Source organism: Oncorhynchus tshawytscha, linkage group LG16 (assembly GCF_018296145.1).
Source record: "Oncorhynchus tshawytscha isolate Ot180627B linkage group LG16, Otsh_v2.0, whole genome shotgun sequence".
Classification (NCBI taxonomy): Eukaryota; Metazoa; Chordata; class Actinopteri; order Salmoniformes; family Salmonidae; genus Oncorhynchus; species Oncorhynchus tshawytscha.
Genome location: NC_056444.1, coordinates 59,877,703 through 59,891,128, shown reverse-complemented (window position 1 = coordinate 59,891,128; position 13,426 = coordinate 59,877,703). Strand labels below are relative to the sequence as shown.

At 46.1% G+C, this 13,426-nt stretch overlaps 1 protein-coding gene across 2 annotated transcripts in view; it reads right to left on the bottom strand.

Moving 5' to 3' along the window:
- Positions 1-13,426, bottom strand: part of LOC112216034 (plexin A3) — a 131,972-nt gene that overhangs the window by 107,614 nt on the left and 10,932 nt on the right. For both annotated transcript variants that reach the window (XM_042299430.1, XM_024375633.2), the window contains exon 3: positions 1,101-1,283. In XM_042299430.1, the coding sequence (XP_042155364.1) occupies positions 1,101-1,283 (183 nt within the window). The remainder of the gene's footprint in view (positions 1-1,100; positions 1,284-13,426) is intronic.

The window sequence follows — 13,426 nt, the reverse complement described above, 5'->3', positions numbered from 1 at the left end:
CAAGTAGAGGAGACTAAATTACTTGGTGTTCCCTTGGATTGTAAACTGTCATGGTCAAATCATATTGATTTAATGAATGTAAAATGGGGTGAGGTCTGTCCTTGATAAAGAGATGCTCTGCTTTTTTGACACCACACTCCACAAAGCAAGTCCTACAGGCTCTAGTTTTATATTATCTTGATTATTGCCCAGGCATATGGTCAGGTGCTGCAAAGAAGGACCTAGAAAAACACCAGCTGGCCAAGAAAAGAGTGGAACGTCTTACTCCACTGTAATCAGAGGGCTAATATCAATACTATGTATGCCAGTCTCTCTTGGGGATAGACTGACTGCATCACTTCTTGTTTTTATAAGAAACATTCATGTGTTGAAAATTTCAAATTGTTTGCATAGTCAACTTGCATACAACACTGACACACACACTTATCCCACCAGACATGCCACCAGGGGTCTTTTCACAGTCTGCAAATCCAGAACCAGTTCAAGGAAACGTACAGTATTATAGAGCCATGATTGCATTGAACTCCCTTCCATCTCCTATTGTTCAAGTGAACAGCAACCTGGCTTTAAAAAACAGATAAAGCAACACCTCGCGGCACAACGCCTCAATAGATATTTTGTGTGTATGTACTGACAGATGCTACAGAATGTAAATCTAACATATGAAAATGTTCCTGATAAATGGTCAGGATAAATGTAGACCTAGAATAGTAGGCCTCTCTGCGTTTTTTCTCTCTCTGTGTTTTACATGTATGCAGTTCTGTCCTTAAGCTGTTCTTGTCTATTAATGTTCTGTATTATGTCATATTTCATGTTTTGTGTGGACCCCAGGAAGAGTAACTGCTGCTATCACAACAGCTAATGGAGATCCTAATAAAATACCCCTAAAAAATACCAATGTGCTACAAATATTTAATCACATTCAAAAATAAATCAGACAAAACGGTTGGTGTTTGGTGAAATCCCATCTCTGCCTCCAACACCATAGCTTCCCCAGGCCTTCACCTTTTAAGCATTTATGTAAAGAATTCTAACACAGCTACCGGGGGAATAATTGATCGGCCCAACTGAACAGAAAGAATCAGAATTTCTCTCTTTACCTTTTTGAGGTGTCCGCTGCGGGTTCCCACAAACACCACTGAGTGGTCTCCATAGGTGTAGGCTGCTACTGCTCCCATGCCATCTACGCGGTCATCATACAGAGGGGTCCCCTCTATCACCCGTAGACCCCCCAAAGGCTGATTCAACACCAGCCCACAGAAATCATCTCCAATCTGCTTTGGCTGCAAAACAAAACAAGAAGGGGACAATGTTCAGAATGTATCAAGGTATTGGATCAAATGTAGCCTATTTACTAATTTGGGACCTGGAATAAACAAAACGGTAATAGATTTTGGGAGCTTTCACTACACACCTCTAGGGGTACACAAAGGAAAATGACAATGCAATTAATTATAAAGATAAGAAATTTAATAAGACATACCCCTCTGAGCACAGGTGACATTTGTGGCATGTTAAATAGAGATATTTATTTTTGCTCCGAAAGCTACACACTGGGCACAGACTTGTTCAACATCTAGTTTTGATTTACATTTGGTTGTCAACTAATGATAATTCAACGTGAAATCAACCAACAAATGTAACATTTGGTGAAAAATATATGAAATTCCCTTATGTTAATCACTTTTTTCAAATCCAATCAGTTTTCCACATTGATTCAACATCATCACATTGAATATTTTGGTTGAAATAATATGGAAACAATGTTGATTCAACCATTTTTTGCCCAGTGGGTAGGCTGGCTATGTCAGTCTGAAACATGCCGGTGTAGGAGGAGCAAACGGTTGTTGATGAGCCTTTATGAAGGATAAATATATCAAACAAGGCCTGTGCCAGACTCTGGCACGCACACTCTCAATAAGAGGTCAAGGGCTATCGCTGTGCATGAGAAGGGGCTGATAATGCAGATGAAGCAGGCCATAATTTATCAAAAAGACCCGATTTGCATCAGCAATGGGGAGCCCTGTTCCTCCTAATAAAAACATCCCCTGCAATCCTAAAGGGATCCAGGTCAGCTACTGATGCTTGTTGTTCTCCTCTCCATCTGCCTTGCTCTGCCCTAAACACTAACGAGGTGGGTTTGGATGGGGGTGGAGTGCCCTCAGACATTATAAATGTACAGTACAGTTATGGGAGCAGCTCATCAACTGTTCCTGATTTCAATCCTTGAGACAGGTACCCTAATAAGATGCATTCTTTTAAATACCCTGTTGTATTTAAATGGGTCACAACTTAACTGTATGTTTTATGAGATCCCTCAGGAAGCTGTGAGACAAATAAATGATACTGTAATACAGTGTTATGACTGGAGTCAGCTTCATTTGACATAACCTTCTAAAGAGAACATTTTCAGAATGTTTTATCCCAGATAAAGTTACTGTAACATACATTTTTCAATTTTTCAAACATTGTATAGATCAGCAGGGATTTTTTATTCTGCAAAAAAATATCTGGATGGTAAAAATACCAAAATAGTCGTCATAGCGTCAGAGAGTTGTTAAGATATCATAGGCCTAGAATGGGTTCGCAAGCCTGTTAAGGCTAGGAACCAAACCCTAATAGGGTTTTTCTTCTCTTAATCATATCATAGTCAACTTTTACCAGTTGAATGTAGACACACACAACAAAAATTGTATTACAATCAAGGGTTGGAACTGTTTCAGGGGAAAAAAATTGAGGAACAGAACCCGAACCGAAAACAAAAGTGATCTATACTGTTCCGGAACAGAACCGTTATACTAAAAGCATGGGAACCAGTTAATAACATTCCTTTACATTTCGAGCCTTTTTTTCCAGTCCCACAGAAATCGTAACAAAGCGCCTATGCAAAGCCCCAACTCCGTCACTAAGAAACATATTATTGCATCTGCCTTCCAGCTGGAAATCTTTGCCAGTGGGTGTGCGTAGGCTACCTGCCCCTCCCCTCCCCTCTGAAGCATAGGTTACTGTAGCCTACTGATGATGTCACAACCATAATTCAGAAATTACGGAGCTATTTAATTAGAGAAGAAGGGATTGACTTTTTCAATGCTAGTTAAGGATACTATAGTTATCACATTTTACATTGGATTTATTAACTACAATCAGGTAAGTTAGCCTATTGGCAGGTAGCCTAGTGGTTAGAGCGTTGGACTAGTAATCGAAAGGTTGCAAGATTGAATCCCAGGAAAAAAATAAAGAAATGATCTGACTCCAATACATTTTTATAGAAAGTTAGCAAAAATAGATAAGATCTTGCTACCATGGAAAGGAAAATGCCTGTCTATTTGTGGAAAAATCACCCTGATTAAATCTTTAGTCATATCACAGTTGACCTATTTGCTTATGGTTTTGCCTACACCTAGTGCCCTAAATGATATGAACATAAAATATTACATTTTACTTGGAACGGCAAGCCAGATAAAATTAAAAGGGCCTATTTATATAACGAATATGAATTTGTGATTAAATATTAAAGCATTAGACCTCTCACTAAAGGCATCAGTCATACAAAAGTTATACTTAAATCCAAACTGGTTCTCCAGTAAATTGGTACGAATGTCTCATCCTATGTTCAAGAAGGGCCTTCTTCCCTTTATTCAGATTACACCGGCCCACTTTCGATTGTTGGAAAAGGAAATAATCTCCAAAATATTTTTATTTTTTAAACAATCCTTAGAAAGTTGGTTGCAATTTCAGTTTAATCCACCTGAAAAGACAGAACAAATAATAGAACAAATATTGTGGTTAAATTCAAATATACTAATTGATAAAAAAGTATTTCGAAGAAATTTTTAAAAAAGGTATAATTTTTGTGAATGATATCATAAATAGGATTGGTGGAGTTATGTCACACATGCAGCTAACACAGACATATGGAAATGTGTGCTCTACCCAAAATTACAACCAATTAATTGCAGCACTAAAGAAAAGTGTGATAAATAAAAAAAATATACCAATTTAATTTAAGGACAAAAAAACTGACAAGCTGTGCCATTTAAATTGCAAAATAGTTGGGAAGAGATTTTCGATGTACCCATTCCATGGCACATGGTTTATGAATTGATACACAAAACAACACCGGATGCAAAACTTCTAATGTTTCAATTTAAATTACTATACAAAATTCTTGCAACTAATAGAATGTTATATATATGGGGGATACAATCTTCCCAGCTCTGCAGATTCTGCTGTGAGGAGGCAGAGTCATTAGATCATTTATTTTGGTATCGTCCATATGTAGCTCGTTTTTGGTCACAGGTCCAGGAATGGCTGAAGAATTGCAACATTTGCCTAGAACTAACGCTGCAGATAGCAAAACTGGGTAATTTGAAAAGCCATAGTCAATCAATCAATAATATAATAATTATTTTAGCAAAAATGTTTATTTACAATCTGTAGAAGCTATGAGAATAGAAAGGTTCAATTAGTTTGTGAAGCATCACAGCACAGTTGAAAAATATATGGCAAATAGAAATCCAAAATGGATGATGTTGAGAGATAGATGGGAGGGGTTGAATGGAGCTGAAGGGTGGGACTAATAGCAAGATAAAACATGTAATACATACGGGATCTGTAAAATGTATATATGTTCAGAATTTTGTGAAATAGCACAGATTGTAACGGTTTTCTAGTGGTGATGAAGGAGAGTCGGACCAAACTGCAGCGTGTCGATTGCGATCCATATTTATTAAACAAAACGTAAACACGACTAAACACTAAACACTACAAAACAATAAACGTAATGAAAACCGAAAACAGCCTATCTAGTGCAAACTAACAGAGAGTACAAGTAAGACACTAAGGACAATCACCCACGACAAACTCAAAGAATATGGCTGCCTAAATATGGTTCCCAATCAGAGACAACGATAAGCACCTGCCTCTGATTGAGAACCACTCCAGACAGCCATAGACCTTGCTAGACAACCCACTAAGCTACAATCCCAATACCACCACCAAAACCCCAAGACAAACACACCACAATTACAAAAACCCCATGCCACACCCTGGCCTGACCAAATACATAAAGATAAACACAAAATACTTTGACCAGGGCGTGACAGAACCCCCTAAGGTGCGGACTCCCGAACGCACCTCAAAACAATAGGGAGGGTCCGGGTGGGCGTCTGTCCATGGTGGCGGCTCCGGCGCGGGACGTGGACCCCACTCCTTTAATGTCTTAGTCCCCTCTCCCTTCGTCCCTGGATAGTCCACCCTCGCCGCCGACCATGGCCTAGTAGTCCCCACCCAGAACCCCACTGGACTGAGGAGCAGATCGGGACTGAAGGACAGCTCGGGACCGAGGCAGCTCGGGACTGAGGGGAAGCTCGGGAGTGAGAGAAAGCTCAGGAGTGAGAGAAAGCTCAGGAGTGAGAGGAAGCTCAGGAGTGAGAGGAAGCTCAGGAGTGAGAGGAAGCTCAGGAGTGAGAGGAAGCTCAGGAGTGAGAGGAAGCTCAGGAGTGAGAGGAAGCTCAGGAGTGAGAGGAAGCTCAGGAGTGAGAGGAAGCTCAGGCAGGTAGATAGATCTACCAGCTCCTGGCTGGCTGGTGGTTTCAGCAGATCCTGGCTGACTGGCAGATCCTGGCTGACTGGCAGATCCTGGCTGACTGGCAGATCTGGAAGAGTCTGGTTGACTGGCAGATCTGGAAGAGTCTGGTTGACTGGCAGATCTGGAAGAGTCTGGTTGACTGGCAGATCTGGAAGAGTCTGGTTGACTGGCAGATCTGGCGGCGCTGGGCAGACTGGCGGCGCTGGGCAGACTGGCGGCGCTGGGCAGACTGGCGATGCTGGGCAGACTGGCGGCGCTGGGCAGACTGGCGGCGCTGGGCATACTGGCGGCGCTGGGCAGACTGACGACGCTGGGCAGACTGACGACGCTGGGCAGACTGACGACGCTGGGCAGACTGACGACGCTGGGCAGACTGGCGATGCTGGGCAGACTGGCGATGCTGGGCAGACTGGCGATGCTGGGCAGACTGACGGCGCTGGGCAGACTGGCGACGCTGGGCAGACTGGCGACGCTGGGCAGACTGGCGATGCTGGGCAGACTGGGGGCACTGGCGGCGCTGGGCAGACTGGCGGCACTAGCTGCTCCATATAGGCTGACAGCTCTGGCGGCTTCTTACAGACTGACCGCTCTGGCGGCTCCGTGCTGACTGGCAGCTCCTTGCAGACTGGCAGCTCCTTACAGACTGGCAGCTCCGTGCAGACTGACAGCTCCGTGCAGACTGACAGCTCCTTGCAGACTGGCAGCTCCATGCAGACTGGCAGCTCCATGCAGACTGGCAGCTCCATGCAGACTGGCTGCTCCATGCAGACTGGCTGCTCCATGCAGACTGACAGCTCTGGCTGCTTCATGCAGACTGACATCTCTGGCTGCTCCATGTAGACTGGCTGCTTCATGCAGACTGGCAGCTCGGGCTGCTTCATGTAGACTGACAGCTCTGGCTGCTCCATGCGGACTGACAGCTCTGGCTGCTCCATGTAGACTGACTGCTTCATGCAGACTGGCAGCTCGGGCTGCTTCATGTAGACTGACAGCTCTGGCTGCTCCATGCAGACTGACAGCTCTGACTGTTCCATGCAGACTGACAGCTCTGGCTGCTTCATGCAGACTGGCAGCTCTGGCTGCTCCATGTAGACTGGCTGCTTCATGCAGACTGGCAGCTCGGGCTGCTTCATGTAGACTGACAGCTCTGGCTGCTCCTTGCAGACTGGCAGCTCCATGCAGACTGGCAGCTCTGGCTGCTCCATGCAGACTGACAGCTCTGGCTGCTTCATGCAGACTGGCAGCTCTGGCTGCTCCATGCAGACTGGCAGCTCTGGCTGCTCCATGCAGACTGACAGCTCTGGCTGCTCCATGCAGACTGGCTGCTTCATGCAGACTGGCAGCTCTGGCTGCTCCATGCAGACTGACAGCTCTGGCTGCTCCATGCAGACTGACAGCTCTGGCTGCTCCTTGCAGACTGGCAGCTCTGGCTGCTCCATGCAGACTGACAGCTCTGGCTGCTCCATGCAGACTGACATCTCTGGCTGCTCCATGCAGACTGACATCTCTGGCTGCTCCATGCAGACTGACATCTCAGGCTGCTCCATGCAGACTGACATCTCTGGCTGCTCTATGCGGACTGACAGCTCTGGCTGCTCTATGCGGACTGACAGCTCTGGCTGCTCCATGCAGGCTGGCAGCTCTGGCTTCTCCATGCAGGCTGGCAGCTCTGGCTGCGCTGAACAGGCGGGAGACTCCGGCAGCGTAGGAGAGGAGAAAGGCTCTGGCTGCGCTAAACAGGCGGGAGGCTCCGGCAGCGCTGTAGAGGAGGAAGGCTCTGGCTGCGCTGAACAGGCGGGAGGATCCGGCAGCGCTGTAGAGGAGAAAGGCTCTGGCTGCGCTAAACAGGCGGGAGACTCCAGCAGCGCAGGAGAGGAGAAAAGCGCTGGCTGCGCTGAACAGGCAAGGCACACTGAAGGCCTGGTGCATGGTGCTGGAACTGGTGGTACTGGATCGAGGACACGCACAGGAAGCCTGGAGCGGGGAGCTGCTACCGGAGGACTGGAGTGTGGAGGTAGCACAGGATGGGCTAGACCGTGAAGGCGTACTGGAGATCTTGAGAGCAGTGTTGGCACAGGATGTGCAAGGCTAGGGATGTGCACAGGAGGCCTGGTGCGTGAGGCTGGCACCAACTTCACCAGCCGACTAACACGCACCTCAGGACGAGTATGGAGCGCTAACCCAGGTGCCATCAAATCCCCAACACGTTCCGTCGGGCGAATTCCATGCAAAAAGCACCAACACAGCAACTCCCTCATTTCTCTCTCCTCCAATTTCCCCATTAACTCCTTCACAGTCTCTGGTTCTGGTCTCCTCCTTGGCTCCTCACGATAAACAGGGAGAGTTGGCTCAGGTCTGACTCCTGACTCTGCCACACTCTCCCTGAGCCCCCCAAGAAATTTTTGGGGCTGATTCTCAGGCTTCCATCCGCTACGCCGTGCTGCCTCCTCATATCTGCGCCTCTCAGCTTTCGCCGCCTCCAGTTCTTCCTTGGGGCGGCGATATTCTCCAGGCTGAGCCCAGGGTCCTTTACCGTCCAGTTCTTCCTCCCATGTCCATTTCTCCAGGTGGTGCAGCCTCTCCCACTGCAGCTGCTGCTGCTCCTGCTGCTGCTGCCTCTGTTGCCTCTCCTGTGGTTCCTGCCTGTTAACACGCTGCTTGGTCCGTTGGTGGTGGGTGATTCTGTAACGGTTTTCTAGTGGTGATGAAGGAGAGTCGGACCAAACTGCAGCGTGTCGATTGCGATCCATATTTATTAAACAAAACGTAAACACGACTAAACACTAAACACTACAAAACAATAAACGTAATGAAAACCGAAAACAGCCTATCTAGTGCAAACTAACAGAGAGTACAAGTAAGACACTAAGGACAATCACCCACGACAAACTCAAAGAATATGGCTGCCTAAATATGGTTCCCAATCAGAGACAACGATAAGCACCTGCCTCTGATTGAGAACCACTCCAGACAGCCATAGACCTTGCTAGACAACCCACTAAGCTACAATCCCAATACCACCACCAAAACCCCAAGACAAACACACCACAATTACAAAAACCCCATGCCACACCCTGGCCTGACCAAATACATAAAGATAAACACAAAATACTTTGACCAGGGCGTGACACAGATACAAATAGAAATCAAACTAGATGGACATCAGAAATAGAGGAAGGACAAACAAATAAAAATAAATAAATAAATAATAAATAAATAAATAATAAATAATAATAACTATTGTAAAATAGGCTGTGTATGTAAAATGTGTATAAGATGTATAAATTGAAGGTAAAAGCCGAAGTGTTTATTAGTTTACTCCAATTGGGGGATCGGCGGAAGGGTTTGCGGGGAATAATAATAAAGGTATATTCTTTAAAAAAGTATGTATGTCTATATAGGTATGTGCATGTATATATGTGTATATGTATGCATGCGTGTATGGATATATATATTTACCAAAAAAAGCTGACAAGTTAAAAATCTGTCATCCTGCCCCTGAACAAGGCAGTTACACCCACTGTTCCTAGGCCGTCATTGAAAATAAGAATTTGTTCTTAACTGACTTGCCCAGTTAAATAAAGGATAAAAAAATGTTTTTTTTTATTATAGTGATGCTCTACACACACAATCTTGTTAGCTAGCTAGCTAGTTAGCTAACATATGTTCTGGTCCAAAGTAGAGGTGATTTTTCACCGCCGATACCGATACCGATTATTGGAGGACATAAAAAGCCGATACCGATTAATCTTCCGATTTTTACCATTTATTTGTAATAATGACAATTACAACAATTACAAGAAAAACTTATTTGAACTTAATATAATACATCAATAAAATCAATTTAGCCTCAAATAAATAATGAAACATGTTCAATTTGGTTTAAATAATGCAAAAACAAAGTGTTGGAGAAGAAAGTAAAAGTGCAATATGTGCTATGTAAGAAAGCTAACGTTTCAGTTCCTTGCTCAGAACATGAGATCATATGAAAGCTGGATGTTCCTTTTAACACGAGTCTTCAATATTCCCAGATAAGACATTTTAGGTTGTAGTTATTATAGGAATTATAGGACTATTTCTCTCTATACCATTTGTATTTCATATACCTTTGACTATTGGATGTTCTTATAGGCACTTTAGTATTGCCAGTGTAACAGTATAGCTTTCGTACCTCTCCTCGCTCCTACCTGGGCTCGAACCAGGAACACAACGACAACAGCCACCCTCGAAGCAGCATTACCCATGCAGAGCAAGGGGAACAACTACTCCAAGTCTCGGAGCGAGCAACGTTTGAAACGCTATTAGCGCGCACCCTGCTAACTAGCTAGCCATTTTACATCACATCGTTACACCAGCCTAATCTCGGGAGTTGATAGGCTTGAAGTCATAAACAGCAGAGCTGCTGGCAAAACGCACAAAAGTGCTGTTTGAATGAATGCTTATGAGCCTGCTGGTGCCCACCATCGCTCAGTCAGACTGCTCTATCAAATCATAGACTTAATTATAACATAATAACACACAGAAATGCGAGCCTTAGGTCATTAATATGGTCGAATCCAGAAACTATCATCTCGAAAACAAGACGTTTATTCTTTCAGTGAAATACGTAACCGTTCCGTATTTTATTTACCGGGTGGCATCCATCAGTCTAAAAATTCTTGTTACATTGCACAACCTTCAATGTTATGTCATAATTACGTAAAATTCTGGCAAATTACTTCGCAATGAGCCAGGCGGCCCAAACTGTTGCATATACCCTGACTCTGCGTGCAATGAATGCAAGAGAAGTGACACAATTTCACCTGGTTAATATTGCCTGCAAACCTGGATTTCTTCTAGCTAATTATGCAGGTTTAAAAATATATACTTCTGTGTATTGATTTTAAGAAAGGCATTTGATGTTTATGGTTAGGTACACGTTGGAGCAACAACAGTCCTTTTTCGCGAATGCGCACTGCATCGATTATATTCAATGCAGGACACGCCAGATAAACCAGTAATATCATCAACCATGTGTAGTTATAAACTAGTGATTATGATTGATTAAGTTTAATGCTAGCTAGCAACTTACCTTGGCTTCTTACTGCATTCGCGTAACAGGCGGTCTCCTCGTGAGGCAGGTGGTTAGAGCGTTGGACTAGTTAACCGTAAGGTTGCAAGATTGAATCCCTGAGCTGACAAGGCAGTTAACCCACCGTTCCTAGGCCGTCATTGAAAATAAGAATGTGTTCTTAACTTACTTGCCTAGTTAAATAAACATTAAATAAAGACGTATAAAAAATAAATGTAAAAAAAAAATCGGCTAAATCGGCGTCCAAAATGACAGATTTCCGATTGTTATGAAAACCTGAAATCGGCCCTAATTAATCGGCCATTCAGAATAATTGGTCGACCTCTAGTCCAAAGTCAAACCAACTTGGAAGTTTAAAGACAATAAAAGTTCCTCCATAGAAGCTGCTTCTCCGTATGTATAATTATTTAGGCCTATTTCAGATAATGCATGTCATAACAAGATGCCCAGCACTTTAAGGCAAGCTTCCTCCATCCTCTCGCCTCTCCCTCAAAATGTCAGCTGCATCTTGAGTCCTACACTCTGACTGGTGTGTGTTTGTCTTTCATTCTGATTAACCATGCTGTTACGGCAAAATACAATTTGCTTTTCACGACTTTCCTACACAGATTGAATTGCTTATCAGGTCCACAGCAAGCTGATCTAGCCACGCTGACTGGTGAAATAATTTGTGATGCACCGATATGACATTTTTGGCCGAAAGCGATATCCAATATTGTCCTTGCCAAAAAGAAACGAGCAGCGTGGCCAGGAGGAGCAGACATCCTGGACATGGGAGGATATCTTGGATGGTAAGGGATCCTGGACGTGGGAGAAGATCCTGACCGGAAAGGATCGCCTTCAATGGGAGCAGATGGAGGCAGCGAGGGAACAACAACGACGACACCAGGTTTCGCGGCCACGACGGAAGCCCGTGAGGCAGCCTCAAAACAAAATGGGGGGGGAGGCACACGGAGTGGTTGGCGGAGCCAGGTTTTGAACCAGAGCCAACTCCCTGTACTCACCGTGGGGAGCGTGTGACCGGTCAGGCACCATGTTTTGCGGTGATATGCACTGTGTCTCCAGTGCGCATTCACAGCCCAGGTGCGTTCTGTGCCAACTCCTCGCATTTGTCGTGCTAAAGTGGGTATCTGTCCAGGGCGGGTTGTGCCGGCTCAGCGCGCCTGTTCTCCAGTGCGCCTCCCCGGTCCAGGATATCCTGCGCCGGCTCTATGCGCTGTATCCCCAGTGCGCTTTCACAGCCCAGTGAGTCCTGTGCCAGCTTCCCGCACTTGCCGTGTGGTCATTTGTGGTCATTTGGTCATTTGTCAAGGACGCGTTGTGCCAGCTCTACGCTCCAGACCTCCAGTGCATCTCCACAGTCCAGTACATCCTGTGCCTCTTCCCCGCACTCACCCTGAGGTGCGTGTCACCAGCCCGGTGCCACCTGTACCGGCCCCATGCATCAGGCCTCCAGTGCGCCTCCACAGTCCAGAGCTTCCGGTGACAGTTCCCAGTCCAGAGCTTCCGGCGACAGTTCCCAGTCCAGAGCTTCCGGAGACAGTTCCCAGTCCAGAGCTTCCGGTGACAGTTCCCAGTCCAGAGCTTCCGGCAACAGTTCCCAGCCCAGAGCTTCCGGTGACAGTTCCCAGCCCAGAGCTTCAGGCGACGTTTCACAGTCCGGAACCTCCAACGACGGTCCACAGTCCAGAACCTCCTGAGATGTTTCACAGTCCGGAACCTCCAACGACGGTCCATAGTCCGGGACCTCTTGAGACGGTCCGCGGTCCGGAACCTCCTGAGACGGTCCGCGGTCCGGAACCTCCTGAGACGGTCCACGGTCCGGAACCACCACAGACGGTCAACGGTCCGGAACCACCAGAGACGGTCGGCAATCCAGAGCCTCTAGCAACAGTCTGCGGTCCAGAGTCTTCAGCGACGGTCTGCGGTCCAGTGCCTCCAGCGACGGTCTGCGGTCCAGAACTTCCTGCGACAGGCGGCAGTTCAGAGTCTTCAGCGACGGTCGGCAGTCCAGAGCCTCCAGTGACGGTATGCAGTCCAGAGCCCCCAACAGGGGTTCCCAGTTTGACGCCTCCGGCGACGATCTACGGTCCGGTGCCTCCGGCGACAATCAACGGTCCAGTTCCTCTGGCGATGATCCACGGTCTGGAGTCCCCGGTGACGATCTACGGTCCGGTTCCTCCTGCGACGATCCATGGTCTGACGCCTCCGGCGACGATCCACGGTCCGGTTCCTCCGGCGACAATCTAGGGTCCGCCATGGAGGATGACGTATATCTGCGAGCGGACTGGGTACTTCACCCCGCACCAGAGCCTCCCCCGACGGTAGATTCCCACCCGGACCCTCCCCTATTGAGTCAGGTTTTGCTGTCTTAGTCCGCACTTTTTTGGGGGGGGGGGGTACTGTCACGCCTTGACCATAGAGAGCTGTTTATTCTCTATGTTGGTTGTGGCGTGACAGTGACTAGGGTGGTTTAGCCATTTCCCCATTGTGCTTTGTGGGATATTGTCTAGGTATAGTTGCCTGCGAGCACTACTTTGAGCTTCACGTTTCGTTTTTTTCGCTTTATTGTTTTTGTTCTTTGAGTTTCTCTTCAAAATAAAAGGATGGAAACATATCATGCGGCATCTTGGTCCACTCCTTATAACGATCGTGACAGTTCTTCCCCCAAAACATAACAAAACAACATAATCTGTTTCAGTATCTATAGTTAGCTAGCTAACTATATAGCTAGGTGTCATCATCTAAAATAACCCTAATTTATA